Source organism: Zalophus californianus, chromosome 8, assembly GCF_009762305.2.
Source record: "Zalophus californianus isolate mZalCal1 chromosome 8, mZalCal1.pri.v2, whole genome shotgun sequence".
Lineage (NCBI taxonomy): Eukaryota > Metazoa > Chordata > Mammalia > Carnivora > Otariidae > Zalophus > Zalophus californianus.
This window is the reverse complement of record NC_045602.1, coordinates 23,914,298-23,934,195: the sequence shown is the minus strand read 5'-3', so window position 1 is coordinate 23,934,195 and position 19,898 is coordinate 23,914,298. Positions and strand designations below refer to the sequence as shown.

Sequence of the window (19,898 nt, the reverse complement as noted above, 5' to 3'; positions counted from 1 at the left end):
CCAAATCCCGAGAGGAGAATTTACATAAAGAACCCTTCGGATGAGCTTTCCACTCTGTTAAATGGAAGAAAGAGGCATCTTCCCACGTGGCACACTTGCTTACTGAGCCAGCCTAGCACCATGACAAATGAAACAACTTCTTGATGCCTAACACAGCTCGCCCCCAGGCACTGAGTCAGTTTTGTGTTTCCCATGAGTTCGGCCTCAATTAAACAGATCGGATAACTTTACTAATTATGCACTCTGGGGCATAAGGGCAGTGATAGGCTCAGGCTCTGCACACAGCCCCAGTAGCCCATCTCCAGCTTGCTCACAGCACAGGAGGTGTCCCTCCGTCCTTTCTGGTTCTGAAACCGTCTGGAGACCCACAGGATTATTTTCCTCAGTTGTACAGGGCCCTGGAAGAGAAAATGAAAACTATAAAGCCCAAATATCAAGTCCAATCTCAACAACTTCAGGAGATGCTCAATACGACCTTTTTTTCTATTAGGAAAATTAGAAATTAGCAACCATCAAAAATGAGAAATGGTTCAGTAAAAGCCCCTCTTCCTGGTGCAGATGATGGGGATTGTGTGTTTAAGAGCAGAGGATTGACATGATGAGGAAATCCTGAGGCAACAGTGTGCTGAGCAAAGTTCATTCCGCACGCACAAAAGGGCCAAAACCCAGATCCAGGGCTGCATTATTTCCAGATAATTCAGGAAAGGATTGGGACTTGGTCCTGGGCTAATTCATGAATTTCTTATGACTTGTATTATTATAAGTGGCTTAGATGCCGGGGGAAAAGGAATAAGGAATTCCTTTTCTTCCTTTTCTTTTTCTTTCTTTCCTTTCTTCCTTTCTCTCTTTCTTTTTTAATTTATCACTGGCCAGGCACTGCACCAAGCACTTACCAAGCATGAATCAACTTAATTCCCACAACGGCTCCATGAAGTAGGTATCATTACCCCCATTCCAAAGATGGGCTTACCTCAAGGCAGGTAGATGACTTTGGAAGCTCCCCCAACTAAAAGGAGAAGGAGCAGGATTTGAACCCACGTCTCTCTACTCCTTGCTCTAGACTTGTGGAACTTTTTACAAGTTTAAAAGGAGTTTTAAAATGGGCAGCCTCTACCCTTCGCTATGGACAAGATCTCCATGCTCACATTGTGTAGAAGCTGTGCTTGAAAAGGAAAATACATTTTCCCCCAATGTTCTACTCCTAATGACCAAACGACTCCCCACTGCCTAAGGCTGGCTTATTTTCCCATGGGAAAGATTTAATTAAAAGCCTCTTTCTTTAAGAGCATTGCCTCTCTGAGCCCCTCTGCTCCGCAGGGACCAGCCTTGAGCTTTATATGGCAGTGAGTTTTCTCTACTTTCCCCTCCAAACCAGGGAAGACGGCTTCCCTGCTATCAAACTCACGTTTCTAGTGTTAAGGAAAGCCACCTTGCCTTCTTTATTCCCTGTCTTATTTAGAGAAGTTCTCTAGCACTAGACCCTTAGAGTTTGTATAAGCCACACAAACAACAACGTATTGCTTCAATTGCTGTTTACTGTGTGTTTTGGGGTCTCCTTGATAATAGCAGGTTGGAGTACACTTGGCTGGGTTGCCCTTATTAAACTGTGAAGGTCACTTCTCTGCCAGGATCTGTAGCCAGCGAGCCCTCCCTTCTCTTCCACAAATGTGTCTCTTCCAGAGCTTTTTGCAATTATGGCTCATTTCTCTAGGTTTCATATGGCAGGCGTCTGAACAGAATTAAAAGCATAAGCACGTGCAAAAATAATCCGTTTCCCAAGATAGTAAATGCTGAGAAGTTCTATATTAGAACACACTGTGAGTGCTGACTGGCTAGGGCATGATTAACCTAATAGGCTTAAAGTTCCACTTGCCATCCACATCTGTCAGGACTCGAGCAGAACGCAGGCACGTAATCCACGAGACGGAGAGCCTTTAGAATTGCCCTGTTGCTCCCTCACAGCGGACAGTTCAAGACACAGAGCAACAAGACCACAAGCACCACCACCTCTACACGATGGGGCCAAGGAAGTAAAGAAAGCTGGTTCCGAGGACCCGGCGCCATGGACTTCAGAGCATTCTGGCCTGGAAATTGCCTGGACCGACTAGTAAGGCTGCCTTTGGTGCCTATTTCAAGGATGATTCTCTGAAAATTGTGAAGACTATGGGTGGGCGATAACTACAAGCTGGAATCATGGGGTGTACACCTTCCCACAATGACGTTGTTAATAGCGTTGCTAAGAGTGGCATCCAGTTTTTTAAAAAGCCCAAAGCAATTTTGCCAGGACGTCAAGGGGGTGGTGCAAGATGCTCTATCCCTTTGCTGCTTCCAAGCTCCACCTGCTATGACTCTGGGGGAGACCCATCCCAGGGACAGAGGCTGACAGAGGAGCAGATGAGGGCCAGGTGGACCCAAAGCACAGCTGAAGGTCTCTATCAGCTCACAAGAGATTCCACTGCAGGCAAAGGGAAAGATATGGAAGGACTGCCCCCAGAAACCAGAATCTCCACATCCCAGCTGGACAAATCACAAAGCCACATGGCTAAGGACCTTCCATCCAAGACACAGAACTCCCACGGGTCACAGGGGACAGCCTCTTCTGGGGAAGAGAGTAAAGAAAGGAATACCCAGCAAAGGAAGCTGAGATGCCACACGTGTGGCCAACAGGGCCATTGCTGCCAAACCGTCCTTCCTGCTCATGAGCCTGAAGGCAAAGTGGATTTCCCTGAGCCCCTGGTGAAGGCCCACCAGCACGCCTACACCTACCTCCACACCTGCATCGCCAAATATGAAGCAATCCTGTCCATCACCCATCAGGCCACCCAGACCCAAGAGCTGCTGCAGCCCATGGTCAGCTTCCTGCTGCTATGCTTTGATGAGGTCAACCGGCTCTTGGGGGAGATCTCCAAGGATGGAGAAATGCTCCTCCAGGAAGTTCGGGCAGATCTGGCCTGGCCGTTGAGGAAAGGAGAGCCTCAGGACCAGCCAGATCTCCTGCAACAGCTTCTGCAGTACACAGTCAGCAAGCTGCTGGTGCTCAGTGGCACGGTGGCCTCGATCACTGGCCACTTCCTGGAGGGCTCCAGCAGTTACCACCATGCCACCGCGAGCCACTTGGGAAAGAAGCTGAGCACAAAGAAGGGTGTGGATGAACGCCTCCTGCGGGCTCTGGGGCAACTGGAGAACTTGGCGAGCGGCCACGGGGACCCTGGGATGCAGGGTGTGCCCTTGTGCTCCGAGGACAGTGGCATCGGTGGGGACAACGACTCTGTGCAGCTGGTGGACAAGCTGGGCAAGCAAGCCAGCTGGGACTCGGTGTCGGAGCCCGCAGAATGGAAGCTGGTGCTCTCATCCCCGGTAGAAGCCAGGCTGTCAGGACAGGCCTGGCAGCCAAGTCCTTTCCGGATGGGTTCAGACACACCCCAGGACTGCCCCCTCTCGAGGCCTCTGTCGGCAAAGGTTCAGCCTGCAGCACAGGGTGGAGCAGGGGGCCCGTGCCCCTCGAGCACAGGCCCAGAAACTATGGCCGCCAGGCCTCTGGGAATGGGCAAAAGCACTCGGTGTGATTCCCCTGGGATTGGGATCTCCACAGAAGCACATTTGTCTAAGGGCTCCGGGTTGGTGGACGCTCCTTCCGTCTCTGAAGGGGAGGACAGTAGCCCAGAGGAGGAGGACCAGGTGAGTGGCATGAGTCCGGGTCCACGGCAGGAAAACTCTTTCCCTCCCAGGCCACGCTCTTCACCTGGTGGCCCGGAAGGCCCATTTCGGCCACACCCCGATAGGCTCAGGAACCCCCAAGCCCAGGAAATGATTCTGAAGATGAAGGAAGCCATCAGTGAAAGGATCAAGTTTGTCCCTGTGCCTACTGGGCCCCAGGACTGGGCCGATGAGGACGAGAGGAGAACAGCGGTCCCCCCGAGACCCAGCACAGCCAGCGGCAGCAGCAGGACCCCTGTGAGGCAGAGGAGGTCCCAGTCAGAGGGGTGTCTGAAGAGCCAAGTGGAGGACTCCACCCTCCAGGAGCTGCGGAGGGTCCAGAGAGGCCTGAGCCAGAGGCTGGAGGCGTTTTACGCCCTGGGTGCACGACAGCAGGGGCAGAGCCCGGAGCAGGTTCCGCAGCCCCGCGCAGTGGCTCTGAGGCCTGACACCTGGGGGAGCGGGCCAAGCAACACCATCAGCAAGCTGAAGGCATCCCTCACCAAGAACTTCGTCATTTTACCGAGTCAGGACAAGAGCATCTTGCAGAAATGCAGTCCCCGCCCTGACAGTGAACAGCCCCGGCAGGGGGAGGCTGAGGGGCTGCCCGTCGTCATCCCATCAGGTGAGAAGACCAGTGAGGCTCCGGGGGCCGAGGACTGGAATGTCAGGGGCTGTCCCACCAGAACATCGGTCAAGAAACTCATTGAGACGTTTAGTCCCACTGAGAGTCTGAGGACCCTGGGGGATTCCAGGGATGCCGGGCCAAGCCCCTGCCTCAGGAAGTGGGGGGTCCCCCTCATCCCCCCCAGATTTCCCATTTACAGGGGGCTTGCCCCTTTGTATCCAAAGCCCCAAATTTCTCCAGCAGCGAGTGGAGAACGTCTCAAGGTGGGCCCAGCCGGGAGGCCCTTAGCTCCTCTTTTCCCCCCTCTGCTGACAGCAGGAGTGTCCAAGAGGGAGGACCTCAATTTCAACTATGGAACAGGAGAGGACCCAGAGCATCTGCCTCCACCGCCTCTGGAAATCCTGATGGACAAATCGTTTACCTCTCTGGAGCCCCCAGAGAGCAGCAAGCCAAAAGGAAGCTCCTCCAAAGGGACCCGTGCACCAGGGCCAGGAGGGGCTGACCCTGCCTTGAGAACGTGGGCTTCCCCAAAGTTAAGAGCCTCCATGAGCCCCACTGACCTGCTACCCAGCAAGCGCACGACTGCCCCCACCAGGCCCCACAGCACAGGGCCAGGGGGCAGCAAGAGTGGCTGCAGTACCAGAAAGCTCACCTTGGACCTGAGCCACCCACCAGCAACCAGCAGAAACCCAGAGGTGGAGAGCAGAGGGGCTCAGGGTCAGGCACCCACAGACAGGGCCACCAGCCTGTCCAAGCATCCCCAGAAGGCCATCCCCTGGCACCCCTCCAGCCACACATCTGGCCCGAACAGGACCTTGGAACCCAGCCTGGCCAGGCCAACACGAGGGCCACATTCTCCTGAGGCCCCCAGGCAGAGCCAGGAGAGAAGCCCCCTGCTGGTCAGGAAGGCCTCTGCCACAAGGGGACACTGGACACCCCGAGCCGACAGGAGGCAGCTCCCCTCTCACAGATCTGCCCAGCCAAGTGTCCCCTCTGTGCACGGCTCCCCCAGCCCGCCCGTCAGCCCTCCGGTAAGCCCCACGGTGCTCAGCCCCCCAGCGACGAAGGAAGGAGCCTCCACCCCACCACGGCACAAGCCGCCCAGCACTCCCCCTGTGAGCCCACCCGCACAGCACAAGGCCTCCAGCCCCCCTGCCCAGCACACAGAAGTGAGTTCCCCTTCCTCTGGCCCCTCCCCGTCCCCCCCAGTGTCCCCTGCTCAGGGGCACCAGCAAACAAGAGATCCTGAGGACAGTCGGGCAGCCACAGCTAAAGCATGTGGGAACACGTGTTCCATCTTCCGCCCAGCCACCTCCTCTCTGTTTGAAGCTGCCCCGCCACCTTCAGCAGCCCACTCACGCACCCCAGCCTCGCTGCCCCCTGAAGCCGGCGGCCCTCAGGGGACCCCCGCAGGAGGCTGGAGGAGCTCGGGGCCACGGCTGAGGGCGGGCTCCCAGCGGGGCCTGGCTCTGTGTGCCTTCAACCCTCAGCCTTTCATCAGAAGGACAGCTTCTGACCGCCGGCCGAGTATCCGCCTCGGGCTGCCTGTCCCCGGTGCCACCAGCGACGCTTGGGAATCTGCACTCAGCAGGAGCAGGTAAGGGGGGTCCTCGGGCCACCGCCCTGCGGTAATCCAATAGAGCCCAGCGGCCCTTGGGGTCATCTGGGTCAGCAGTTTTCAAACTGTGCTCCAAGGGAAGAGGCAGAGGAAAAGGGGGCTGAGGGATATCCAGCCTCCCGCCAACGGACCAGTCCTTGAGCAGCTGTGCTTTCATCTGCCACTCATTTCAGGTTCCCGAGAAAGATTTTAATTGAAAGAAGCTCTGCTGTGTTAAAAAATAGAGTTTAAAACAATCACATTAATCCAAGCACACCCTCCCCTTTATTTTACACCTGAGGAAAAGGAAATGATGTGACTACCCACCCGCTCCACCCCCCGCTGAGCCACTGTCACATGGTCTGGAACCAGCAGCCGGATTTCTGTTTTCTCTGGTTTACTGAGGTTCTCAAACTTTCTGGCCCCAGGACCCCTTTAAAACTCTTCAGAATTATGGAGAACCCAAAAGAACCTTTGTGCAGGCGGGTTCTATCTATCACTTTTTACTGTATTATACATTAAAATTGAGAAATATTTAAAATACTTATTAATTTTTTTCAATGACCCCATTATACATTACCATTAAAAGTAGGTATATTTTCCATAACAAAGACATTTAGTGGAAAGAGTGGCATTGTCTTATATTTTTGCAAATTCCTTTCATGTCTGGCTTCCAGGAAAGATGGTGGCCTTCTCAGACCTGCTTTGGCAGTGCATCTGGTGGGACATCACACAGGACGTAGACTGGGAAAGTCCACTTTACATTCATGAAAGAATGAGTGGAAAAGACAAATAACATCTTGACAGTATTTTGAAAATAGTTTTGACTTCATAGAATCCCCTCAAAAGTGTCTCGGGGACACCCAGGGGACATACCTTGAGACGACTGGTCCTAGAGGTATAGAATATAAATGTTTAGTTTTCCCACACCCCCAAAGATCTGCCTCCACTTCTCTTCCATTCTAGCGTCACCTCCACCTACCCATTTGGAGGTGTGTAGACCTGCCTCCACTTCTCTTCCATTCTAGCGTCACCTCCACCTACCCATTTGGAGGTGTGTAGAGCAAGAACAAGACCCTTCATGGGCACCAAGTACCAGTATCAGTGGAAGGATGTCCATCGATACCCTTGGCAGACCGAGTTCCAAGTGCGCCTTTCTCGAGACGGCAGCTGACTTACAGGTCATTGGCCCAGCCATGTAGGCAGGCCTGGGTATGAGATAGCAACAGGTCATGAGGCATGGTAGAGCCATTTGCCTGAACATGGAAAGAAAGACATATATGCCCAAGTAGGTAGAACACATGGGGAAATGCATCTTCTCCAGGATGCGGCATGAGAAGAAAACTGTCTATCTGAGACCCTGTTGGAGAAGAGCTCTTACCAATGTGTCTTGATATCAGATGGGACAAAGCTCAACCAGCACAGTCCTTGCTGTCTTCGAAATGCCCACTGTTGCGTCAATCAGCAGTTTATTTCGGCCAGAGTGATACATGTTACAGACTTCACAATCTGTTGAGGCATAAATGGTACTTTTTTACAAAGTACTCGGCAGTCGATTTTAAATAAAATTATCTAGGGAAAGTTGTGCATTATTATAGTTATATAAACTTCCCCAGCCACTTGAAAGAAATGAAATATTGATTATTTTTGCAAGAATCTTAATGTAGTGCTGCTCTTTTCTTAAATCTAAAATGGGCTTCCTACAGCACAGTGCTTTTCATCTAAGAACCTGTATAAATGTTAATGCATTATTCCTCACACTAGCCACTTATTCTCTTATTACATTTCTAAAACTGTGCCCTTCAGGAGAAGAGCTTGGGAGAACAGGACAATAAAATGGCATTAATTAAAAACACTAAGAGCAGGAGCAATAATAAAGTAACATAAAATTGTTCAAGAAGAAAATAATGCCCTTCTCTCAGGCTTCTCCATGGAATAGGGCAGCCTAAAAGGTTGTTTTATGTCCTGAATCTCAATACTTAGGGAGATGGGGTGGGCGGGGAGAAGTGCTTGTAGCTTGAAAGAAAGGACGATTCGTAAACGGGAGACTTCCCAAGGTTGTGTGGAAGGAAGGTCGCAATAATGGCTCACACTCCTTCCCCTGCCTCCTGGTAAGACCACACCTCCAAGCCACTCGGAACTGAAACTGTGAGCATGTGTTGGATGTGATGGGAAAACGCTCATCCCCCAGTCCCTCCACCCCTCCACCCCTGTAAAGCTGACATCTGAGAGCAGAAGCATGCCAGCTAGAAAACACTGTAGACGCATTGTTTTCCCTGCCCTCCTGCATACGGGAAACCAGACCAAGGAAGTAGGCAGGATTTGCCTGAGATCATGCAACTAGCCAACAAGCCAGCCAGAGAGCCAGAAAGACTCAGAACAGGCTATTTCCCCAAGCAGGGACTTGCAGGGATGCAACCACCCCATGGTATGTAGCGGCAGAGACGGGATAACCCGGCCTCCACCTGGCATTGACCTGCTTCTCATCATCCCAAGCTAGGCACGAGCCCCTTTTATAGAAAAAATGATGATGTTTATATCCTCCTGATCTTGGGGCCCAGGGGATTGGGAATGATCCTTGGAGGCTCACCTAGGAAGCTCAGTTATTGAGCTTCAACTGTTATTTATGTTTTGAATCCCCGGGCGGAGGTGCCGTCTCTAGGTCTTAGCACGCTGCGGGGCGGTGAACATTCAAGAAGGGTCCAGGGGCGCCTGGGTGGCTCAGTCGTTAAGCGTCTGCCTTCGGCTCAGGTCGTGGTCCCAGGGTCCTGGGATCGAGCCCCGCGTCGGGCTCCCTGCTCCACGGGAAGCCTGCTTCTCCCTCTCCCACTCCCCCTGCTTGTGTTCCCTCTCTCGCTGTGTCTTTCTCTGTCAAAAAACTAAAATCTTTAAAAAAAAAAAAAAGAAGAAGAAGGGTCCAGATTTTCTCCCTTAAATACAGTGCTTTTAGTCTTTGCTTAGACTGGACCACCTAGGCAGGGGCTCTCTGCCGCCCAGTCCCCCAACCCTATTTCCCAGATCAGGCTCCCAACTGACCCCCGGGGCAGCACCTGGCCAGCCTGCCTCCCCAGCCATTCTGGGATCAGGCGGAACCGCGGCCACATCGTGGCAACCAGGAAAATCTCCCTCCTAGCCTGAGCCTCACACAGGTGTGGAACCTGGTTGGGGTCGGGGAAGACACGGTTCTAGGACAAAATCGTTTGTCACCTCCACTGATACCACACGCCAAGCATGCCTCTCCCTTTCCTGCTAGCTACTCCAGTCGGGGAGCAGCAAAGGGTCCCAGGGGAGGTGCATCCTGCACATGCCTTTCCCTGCTCTAAAAGGGGCACAGGGAGAAGAAGCAAGGAAGGTGGGAGCTGGTCCTGTGCACAAAATCACACTCGATCACGCAGGGCCCGGGAACGGGGCCCGAGGCCCGAGGACTGAGGCCAGCGTGGGTGAGGCTAGCTCTAAGGAGCACGGTACGATTCTCACAGCCTAAAAATCACGTGTATGCCCATCTTAGCTCCTCACTTAGTTCCCCACTTCACCCCACATTCCGGCCACCTTCATCTGAGTGGGATCCAAACTCAAACTTGCCCTCCACCGGTTCGACATCTCATGGAAGCCTAGCGCCGAGCGCGCTGCGGAATAAAGCTCAAGGCACGGTTAAGAATCTGCTGTCAGAGGCAGAGAGAAGGACCTTCCGGGTCTCTGCACATGGGAGCTGGGTCCAGTCCTGGACCTGAGGTGACTGATGGCAAGGTTTGACCCTCAGGTGCCTGCCTGTCATGTGACAGGGTGGTCCCTAGTTTCCTTTCCAGGCGTGACTTCCTGCTCATGCTATGAAGCAGGACCAGCGTGACAGCTGGTCGTTTACTGAGCACTTATCATGTGCTGGTTCGTATGCGAAGGGTTTTTTTGCACGCCTCACCCAGTATTGATACCTTCGAATGCCTTGTCAGATGCGTGCTGTTATCATCTCCGTTCTACAAAGAAGGGAACTGGGAATCAGAGAGATTAATGAATGTGCTACAGGACACACAGCTAGTTAGTGCAGGACTCGAACCCAGACAGCCGGACTCCCACCTCCAGGCAGTAACGATGAGGCCAGCCTGCCAGCACACAGCCCATGTGGCTTCCGGAGCTGGTCCCCTTTCTGGCCTGAGCTTGCTCCACGCTTGTGATCCTCCTGCATTCTGCACCCCCAATGCACACTGGGTGTCCCTCTCCCCTCAAAGGCCCTCTCGCTCTGTCACTCAGCAGCTGGGAGGCTCTGTTCTAGCCAAATGCCAGGCTTGGGCCAAGCACTTGGCATTTTACTCTGTTCAGGAAAAGGGAGGCCGCTGAGCAAAGCAGGGTGTGGTGGGATTTGTTTGGTTTTTTTTTTTTTTTTTTTAGGCTAGCTAAGCCTAGCCCTTTATTAAACAAGAAGTGCTTTAAAAACAAAAATAGAATAAAGGCCAGCTCCCAGAGTTCCTGTGGGAGCTGCTTTGCTCAGAGCAGTGAGATCCTGGGCATGAGGAGAACAGGACTCAACCCGTCCGCACAAACACCAGGGGCTCGGCTCCCACGGTGCCTGACCACAGCAGGCACGCACCAGGATGGCACCAGCCAGGCAAACCTGGTGAGGAAGGGCGGAGGCTTGGCATGGGGGGTCTACAGGCCTGTGGGTGAAACAGACCGTGAGGGACTGAGCGAGCCAGGATGGATGGGGGTGGAGGGGAGCGGGGAGGGGGGCCTAGAAGGAACAACTGAGGAGTGTTTGATCTGCATCTGTCTTTTTTCTCTGCCGCAGCAGTGAGGAGAGCCCCAAGAAGGACACAGAGCCATGGAACAGCCCCTATGCCCCAGAACTGAGGGGCGGTGGCAGGGGTGCCTCTCCCCCAGAACTCTGCGTGTTGGGTCACGGGCTGCAACGGGAGGCCAGAGCCAGCCGCACCCAGGACAAGCCTCAACAGAAGGAAGTAGCCTGACAGGCTAACCAACAGGGTCACACAGATGCGAGTCACCCCAGAAGGCGATGGGTGAAAGCCAAGCACCAGACTGTCCCATAGAGGGTGGGCCAACCAAACTCCTACTCCTAGAAAGATCTGGAAGGTGCACTGCCCAGAGAGTCTGCTAAATTCTAAACCTTTGCCATTTTCAGCCCCAGAGTCTGGTTTGCCTTGGGGTCTAAAGGCTAACTATAACTTTGGACCCCACAGTGACACTCTTTAATCCTTCAAGTACTAAAAAAAAAAAAAAAAAAAAAAAAAAAAAAAATCCTTCAAGTACTGGCCTTAATTTAGGAGAAAAATGCATTTGTCGAATGCTTGATGAGCTGGGGGGTTTTACCTGGGTTAGTTTCCTGGACTCATTTAATCCTCACAACAAAGAATGAAGCAGATCGCATTCTCCCGGTTTTGCAGATAGGAAAACCAAAGGGTCCCTTCCCCTGAGCCCGGAAGAGTCTTGCCTGAGGCCACACAGCTAGAAAGAGAGCGGAGCAAAAATTCAAACAGGTGTGGCTGGCCCCAGAATCCCTTGTTTTTCGTTCCATTCTCGCTCCATCTGCCTAAAGCAAACCTAGTCGTACAAATGGTTGGAATGCCTTGTTTTTGTTTTTGTTTTTTTTTAAGTTTAAATAGTGGCACAGCATTCAAGTCACCATTGAGAGCTTTATTTAGAAGCTGACTGCTCCAGAGATCGGAAGACTGAGGTGGAATTAAGACACACACCCTCCTTCCCCCTCTTTCCTCTCCTCCCTCCCAAGCACAGACCCAAAGCTCCCAACATCAAGCTTCTAGCCCGCTCCTGCGGCTGAGCGGCCTCGGATTGTGTCTCAGAGGCAGGCGTGTCTCCGATGCTCTGCCCCACGCATCCACATGCCTCTCAAACTGGGTGGGTGCAACCAAGCCTTGCAAACAAGCAGCCTATTCCCCACGCCCCGCGGGGGCTGGAGCTCAGGAGGATGTGCGCACACGCACGTACATGCAAGCACACAAACGCTCGTGCGCATGCCAGTCTCTCCCAGGGGCTTCTCGGCCAACTTTATTCCCAAATCATCCGCACAACTCCTGCCGAGGTTGAACTACCATGCATGCCAATGCGCTAGATATTAGCTGCAGATCTTGGAATGTTTCCATGGGTGGCTGTGGAGTGCTTTCTATTTAGAAATGAATTTGCAATAATTGGGTGATTCAATGCCGGCTCAGTGGGTTGTCAAAAGACAAGAATTCTCACCCACGGGGTACAGCTAAGGGGCCATCCTCCAGATCTGCTGCAAAGCTGATTTTTTTTTTTTTTAAGTTTGGGAAAATTATGACTTCAAGTCCTTTCTTGTTGAAATAGACCGTGGCTCAAGGACGTGTTACTCTGGGTGCTGGGGACTACAGCTACCTGTAAATGAATTCACCTTGACTTGTCCAGTTATTAAAATAGGGGTGACCAGGCTGATTTCTTCAAAGGCACCCAAGGAACAGTTGATTAAACTACCAGGAGGGGCCACACGGCACCCCTGGGTTGGGAAATGTCTGTCCACACCCACACGGTTGCTGTGGGGTTGCGCTAACTGTCAGAGCAGAGCTCGGGCGCAGCAGGGTGGGTTCCGGGCCTAGCCCCACGCAGGGGTGAGTGGGTGGACCTGGGGAACCGCCTGGGCCCCAGGAAGTGGGAGGAAGTCCAGCTCCCGGGGCAGGGCTGAGGTAAGTGCGTGAGAACAGCCAGGTTTAGGAAACTTGCTCGCTACAGAACTGGCCAGTGTGCCTACCCGGGCAGGCCAGCTGCCGAAGGGTGATGAGGGTGTGGGCCCCGGGCAGGCTGGGCACCGAGCCGAGGGGAAGCATGCAGGCCAGGAGAGGCGGCTCATGGCTGAGCAGCTTCAGGGAGGGCTGTCGGAAAGCAGACAGGGTTTAGGGGCAGACTTCCTGAGGTGGGAAGAAACAGCAGAAACAGAGAAACAAAGGGAGGCTAGATAGAGCCACCGTTCATGAAATGGTGAGACAACATGGGGGTGTAACCACAGAGACAATAAAAAGTCTAGTTCTGGGAACCAGGATAGGAAGTGGGAGCCAGATCCGTAGGAGGCAGAAGTGAGGCCAAGCTCCCCATTAAAGGGCCCCCTCTTAGAGGTTTGGGGCTGGTGTGAGTCTGTAGGTGGGGGCCAAGTGCACCCAGTTGCAGCAATGAAAGCTCGGTGTGGGCAGCTGGGAGCCAGGCAGCCTATTACCTCCCAGAAGGGGTCAGCATCAAAGAGAATGCCCTGGAAGAGTCTGGAATGAGCCTCCCTGAGGGTGCCTGGCAGGAGGCTCTCTTGAGAGCAGAAGTTGCCCCCCCCCCCACCCCGAGCTAGGCCGCTAAGCAGCAGTGGGCACCCACCGTCCCCACACTGCAGGCAGCAGTGGATGAACACAGGGCTTCCAGGGTCCCTGCGTCAGCCCCGGGGCAGGTCAGGGCTCCTCCTCATCCCTCTGCATTTACCGAGCACCTACTTGTGCCAGGACAGTGCTGGGCTCCTGCCACAGAGCCCCGTACGTGATGCAGTCAGAGACCTCTAGGCCCAAGCAGCCAGAACAGTGAGCTGATAGAGACTATCATGTTGGCCAAGGACCTCACTGCTTCAAGAGCCCCAAGTCAGCTTCCCCTGGGGTAAAGCAGAGGGGTCGCCAAAGCCAAGGGGCTGGGAGGCAATAAAGGTCACAGGTGAAGCAGGGCCCAGCCAGCACTGGAGCAGATGGCTCACAGATGTGGGTTCCTGGCTACCATCCCAACCACCAGACTTAGCCCAAATCACGGGTGAGTTGGACATTGAACAAAAGAAATTAAATGTACCACAACAGGCAACTTGTGTGGCTTCAACTCAGTTTCACCCCTCCTTGAGACCAGGCCTTTACTCAAACCCACGTCTCTGGTTCTGCCTCGGAAATCACGAGGGACAAGCCCAATCCCACAACTTCTCAGATGGGCTACTCTCACCCACCCACCTTCCCTCCACCCAAGAACCTCGTCCTTGCTGAGCCCAATCCACTTCCTGGGCTCCAAGGAGAAGGGAGAGCAAGGCTTCAGTTTTGTCTTGTCTTTTTAGAATAATGACACCAATAGACGCAACCCACTAAGGACTCAGGAGTCTGCACTTTTCCTTCCCAAAGTTAGAAACCAAGAAGGAATGTTGGGTATAAAGGCACAAGAGAGCTCACCCCAGAAAAGGAGATCAATTTAAGAGGTGCATATTCTACCCATATTCCTGTTTGGGCCAACTCTTTTCCAGGGGTGTCCAGCCATTGTCAACACCCATGGAGACCCCTAGAGCTGAGGAGAGAGAGGTGCTCCAGCTCTTTATCTAACACATTAGTAACATAGCATATAGCTCTGCCCCAAGGGAAAAACACAATTTTCCAGTTCCATCAAGAGGATTCATGGAGGAAAAAAGCAGATATAATATTCTGGTGGAACAGTGATAGCTTTTTGCAAGGATAAATACAATCTTCAAGACGAAATATAACTTCTGTCCACAGCCTGGATCTGTGTGGCTGTTCACTCTGAGCAGCATCTAGTTCTTTCCTTACATCATGTACCCAGTTCAGAACCTGAAATAATCCATGTTGTTAGAAAATTCAGGGCAGACAACCTAAGAGACTTTTCTTTCACTGTGAAAAGCTTTTGTTTGATAAGACTTGTCTCATCCAACACTGCAACATGAATGAAAGGGGTTTTGAGAAATACATTCTTTTTTCTGAAATAAACCAGTGTTTTGCATCTATCAGGGGAGTTGATGCAGTAAATTTTAAGTGTCAACATGTTTGTCAATTGATCATTTGGTTGACTGCTTACAGGCTGCCCACACCCAACGCATCTTCTCAAGGAAAGCTTTGCAAAGGTAATATATTTTTAAGTAGCCTCACGTCAGAGATTCTGTTGAACTGCCATAAAGTAAATGTGTTCTGGGCCTATATTAGCACAACATGTTATACTGCACTGTGGTTCACTCCCTGTGCCTACCTGAAGTTTAAATAAACTTCCATCAATCCATCCCGATATTTTTATGAAATGTAATTAAAGATGAGTTGCACACACAGAGGAGCAAATGGTTAATTCACTCCACACTCTAATTCCCTCTTATGGAAGACCCTGGACGCTGCTGGCTTGATTACTCTCATGGACTTCAGAAAGTAACTTGACCGATAGCCTGTGGGCCCTGTGACTACAGAATTCCACCCATGTAGTAGCCCGGGTCCTGAATGCTGTAATTCCAGGCACCCTTGACGTCTCGCACACGAATCAACAACCTGTTTTGGCTGGAATGGCAGCCCCAGCAGGAATCAGGTAATGCCCTGAGACAAGCCTGGTGGGCCTGAGTCCAAGGAAGAAGAGGAATGAAGAAACAAGGAGAAGGAAGAGAAAGAAGGAGGGCGTGGTGAATGTGTCGGTCACCCTGGGGAGCTGGAGTCTATCCCACTCCCGATGGTTGGGACCCAGAAGCCTAAGCCCCATACCTCCATCCCCTCCACCCTGCAACCCGGCTTCTAGGGGCCTGTTCCTTCCTCTGGAAAGCTGCAATGGCAATGCCAACCTCCATACCCTGCCATCTACAAGACACAGGCAAACTCGCTTTTTCCAAACCATCTTTTTTGAGCCCTCTGGAAGAACTGAACTGATGATCCCTCTCCCACTTTTGTTTGTAACGTTCATCTCTGCCATCTCTGCACTTCAAGATTCCGATTAAGAAAAGAAAGTAGGGTATCCCCCTCCTTCCAGATCTGTGCTTTGATTCTTGGAGAAAGTTAAGAATAGCTGTCAAACTCAGCTCGAATTGACTTCCTTCTCCATAGGATTCCATATCTTTCAAAGTGAAAAGACTTTAAAACATTTTGCTTGCCATCACGACTACAAATGTCAAATATTCCAAACGGGGGAAAAAATTAAGCTTCAGAATTTCCCACTTATTCCCATACTGAGTCATGGGTGATCTGTCAGTCAGATGCCAGGAATGACTTCAGTGCCTCCTGAACAGCAGGTCTTATTGGGCTGAGGCTGGAGTCAATAATAATTATACATTTTCTTTGTGTGTAACACTCTACATTTTCAAAATACGATTATCTACAGTGTTTTATTATTATTTTTTTTAATCGCATGAGATGAAAAGCAAGTCTTTTTTTCAACACCTTTGACAAATGAAAAACAGGAGGCTGGGGGATGTCAAAGACACTTGGCCAGCAAGTGGGGCTCCCCAGCTCCTGCCCAGCCTTGGTTCTAACACCGACAGCCAGCAGGAGTGAGGTTATTCCAAAAGACACCACAACCTTCCGTGGAAGAAATGCTCAGTTTTCTCCAACATTGACACATAGGAAATTGTTTTTCAGATCCAGCCGAAGGCCAGCTGTAATTTTAGCCACTCCTCTGCAACTAGCTTGGATGGAAATTCAAAACAAAATTTCCAAGAGAATTATTTTCTATAATCACCTCCTCTACCACTCCCCATCCCGCCCCTGCACACACATATAAAACTGCCCCCAGCATTAAGAAAAAAAAGTCTTTTCCAAAAAAAAGTCTTTGTTCCTTGTTGCTATGAACCCCCAAAGTGGGCTTCTAGGTGAACCCGCCCCCCCCCACCCAGGCTGGAAGAGACAGCACTCGAGGAGACAGCTTTGTCACTTTATTGCCAGTGCCCCAAAGTAGTAAAACCCAGCAGATGAGACAGAAAGGAACTATAGACCCTGGGAAACAAATTGCTTTCATGAAAATTATTTATCTTTTTTTTTTTTCTCCTTTGGAAGGGGACAGGATTGGCTGTGTTTACAAAACCCCGTGACTTTTTAGAGCTATTGTTTAGTTAATGGCTGCTGACACCAGCCACAGAGGTGCTGGATCAGTTTCTGGGTGTAAAGACTCTCAAGGAGAACCCCAGGTGATGCTAATAGCCCCTGTCAACCCCCGGAGAGGTAATTATAAAGCCATGATTAAAACAAAACAAAACCTTCAAATGTTATAACCTTCTTCACTGAGACACCAGGTGACGGAATAAGGAGAAGTAACACTTCCCCCCCCCGCCCAGTAAGCCCCAGTAATGATAAGGACCAAACTGGTCTACTGGTCCCAGACCCAGAAACGCCCACCTGGTGAGTAGCCCCAGAGGTGATGCTGTCCCGCACCCCCCCCCCAAGGGACTGCGGAGCCCAGCAGGAAACAGGTGGTTCGGGCACAGCTTCTCCAAGCCAGCTGCCTAATAGGGGAAATGGGGACATAATCAAAGTGGACAACCCTCCAATTAGAAGATCCAAATTCTGGGGACCTAATGTATGGAATGGTGATTACAGCTAATAATTCTATATTGTCTACTTGAACGTTGCTAAGAGTATAAAACGCAACAAAAAAAAGAAATGGTAGTCACGGGATGGGATGGAGGTGTTGGCTAATGCTATGGGGGTGATCACTTTGCAAGACAGAATGTATCAAATCAACACTTTGTACACCTTCGACTCACACAATGTTCTACGTCAATTATATTGCAATAAAGCTGAGCGGGGGGGGGGGGAGGGGAGGGGCGGGGAGACAACACCCTGGGCCCTGCACTGTACCAACTGAATCAAAATCCCTGGGGGTGAGGCCCCACATCAGTATTTCTTTCTGTCTCCCGGGAAGATGCTGAGGCAGAGCGAGAGGAAAAAGAAAACAAGCCAGGAAGAAGGGCCTAGAGGCAGCTTTTCCTCAAGCCCCAGAAATTTCCGAAGCAGTTACCTGTTCTCAGACAAGTCTAGTCCTTAATTCTTACCCTGGAGGGAGAGGGGAGCCCTCGCATAGCTAGAAGCTGTATTCCCAGCCCCGAGAGCATCTTAGGGAGGCAGAGTTCCTGGCTGCGCACACAGCTGAGCAGAGAATGGGGCAGGCTCCGCTCAGACCCTCCCCCACCCCCGCCCCCAGCCCTCCATCTTCATTGCCTCCTTCTCACAGGCCCAGGCTAATATGCTGTCTTCCCTTTGCTTTAAAAGTGATGATGTGGGGGAAGCCTGGGTGGCTCAGTCAGTAAAGTGCCCAACTCTTGATTTCAGCTCAGGTCACGATCTCAGGGTTGTAAGATCGAGCCCCCCGTCGCACTTCAAGCTTAGTGGGAAGTCTGCTTGAGATTCTCTCTCTCCCTCTGCCCCTCTACCCCACTCTCTCTCTCTCTCTCTAAAATAAATAAATCTTAGAAAAAAATTTAAGCTAATTTCGTAAGAAACATTTTGACACTGAAATTTCTGGAGCCCCCACCCCACCCTCCAAGAACCACCTGGCCCCTCCCCAGTGGGGCTGGGCCAGAGGCATTGCCCACAGAGCCCAGCTGCCCAGAGACTAGATTTAAACTTAAAATAGTGAAGGAAAACAGAACCCTGCAGAGTTATTCTTTGCTTTTCAGCTGTTTTCAGTTGTTTTAAACACCTCTACCCCGGAGGGTGGGTACAGAGCACAGGGGGTTGGAAGCTTCCATTTTGAAGATGCGCATAGAAGACAAGACAATGCCTTTGAGCTTAATCTCTGCCTACAAAATCCCTGCCAGACTCTGCATCCTTGGGTTCGTACAGGTTCTAGGATCTTGACAAGCCGAAAATGTCAGTCTCCCCATCCAACCCAGAGTCTGTCCAGACTCCAAGCAAACACAATTAATTAAATGGTGTAAAACTTTACAAACATTTACAAATCAGCCTCTTGGGCATCTCTGATGCCCCCCTGTCTAGCAGGCCTTTAACCTGGTTCAGTCAGAATCAGCCTAAGGGAGGGCGGTTGCTGGGAAGCCCCTGCTGCGGTCACAATTAGTGAGAAGCAGCTCCTACTGGGGCTAGAATTACTCAAAGTCACACTTATGCCACCTATTAAAAGCCCAAGTCCCAGGATGATTGTGCCATACCAACCTCACCCCAGGGCATTGGGAGGGTGGGGGCCCAACTGGCTGCCCCAGGAGACATAGGCAAGATGAAAAAGTGGCTTTCTCAGCCAGAGGTACCCATGAACTTGGAAATATGTAAGTTGATTTGGGGCTCCCCAGCCTGCTCTGGGTCATCCTCCTCAGGAGAGGCTCACAACAGTGAGGTGGAACTGATAGTATACCTAGGGGTGCGCGACAGTGGAGGGGGTCCACTGGTGGGGTCTGCCAGAAAACTTGCTGGCAGGGTGCTGGGGTCTGAGGGCCTGAGCCATGTGGATCTGCCCCAGAGCGTTGCTATGGGTCTGGCTGTGTTCCTTGGCTGGGACCAAGCCGCTGCCCCTCAGCCTTCACCTTCCCCGTGTGTTTGAGGTCATGATCCGAGCTCTAATTCTTCCTGGTCACACGGTTGTCAATTTGACGGGCCCCAGACAAGGCAAAGCCACTCCTACTGTGTCCAGAGTCCCAGCCCCACACATCCCTCTCTCCCCGCAGGACCCCACCTCTCCTGCTGCTGCATCCGTGGGCAACACCTTCTCTCAGCTTGCTCATGTTCTGGCACATCCTGCATCCAGCACACCCCTCCAGCTTCGTGACCCAGCCTGAGGCGGGGGTGGGGGGCACCTGTGCAATTTCAGAGTTCCCACATGACCCCTGCACGTCCTGTAGCTTTATACTCCACCACGTGCTTTCATGGATGGTATTTCGAGTGTGAAGCATCATCTAGTCTTCTGTAGAACTAGCCAGAATGCCGGCTTCCAGAGAAGGCTTTCAGGAACGCAAATGTCAAACCCTCCCTTGGAAGATTTTGTTAAGGCAGAAGCAGGATGACCCCAGAGAGGGTTGTTCTACTCACCTCGAATCAGCCTTATAACAACTGAACTGGATTTGAATGGCCAACTCAGGGTCTCTGGGTTGTGGAGGGTGGCCCAGCCTCTCACAGATGGGGGGCCGTGCCCAGACACGGTCTACACCTTGTGGGTCTGTGCTACACTCTTCCTCCCTGACTCTTCGTCCCCGTGCCATCTGCAGCTGGTTTTGCTGTTGTCTTGTGTCCTTTGTGACAACCCTAGTTATTAAAAAATTCTCAGGTTAAAAAAGTACAAGACAATAAAACC

The 19,898-nt window shown here is 51.8% G+C and overlaps 1 protein-coding gene across 1 annotated transcript; it reads left to right on the top strand.

Moving 5' to 3' along the window:
* Window positions 1-2,193: 2,193 nt before the first annotated feature.
* PCARE (photoreceptor cilium actin regulator) lies at window positions 2,194-10,879 on the top strand. The gene is made up of 3 exons (XM_027620631.1): window positions 2,194-5,921; window positions 6,511-6,513; window positions 10,702-10,879. The coding sequence occupies exons 1-3, from the start codon at window positions 2,194-2,196 to the stop codon at window positions 10,877-10,879; spliced, it is 3,909 nt and encodes a 1,302-aa protein (XP_027476432.1).
* The last annotated feature ends 9,019 nt before the right edge of the window (window positions 10,880-19,898 follow it).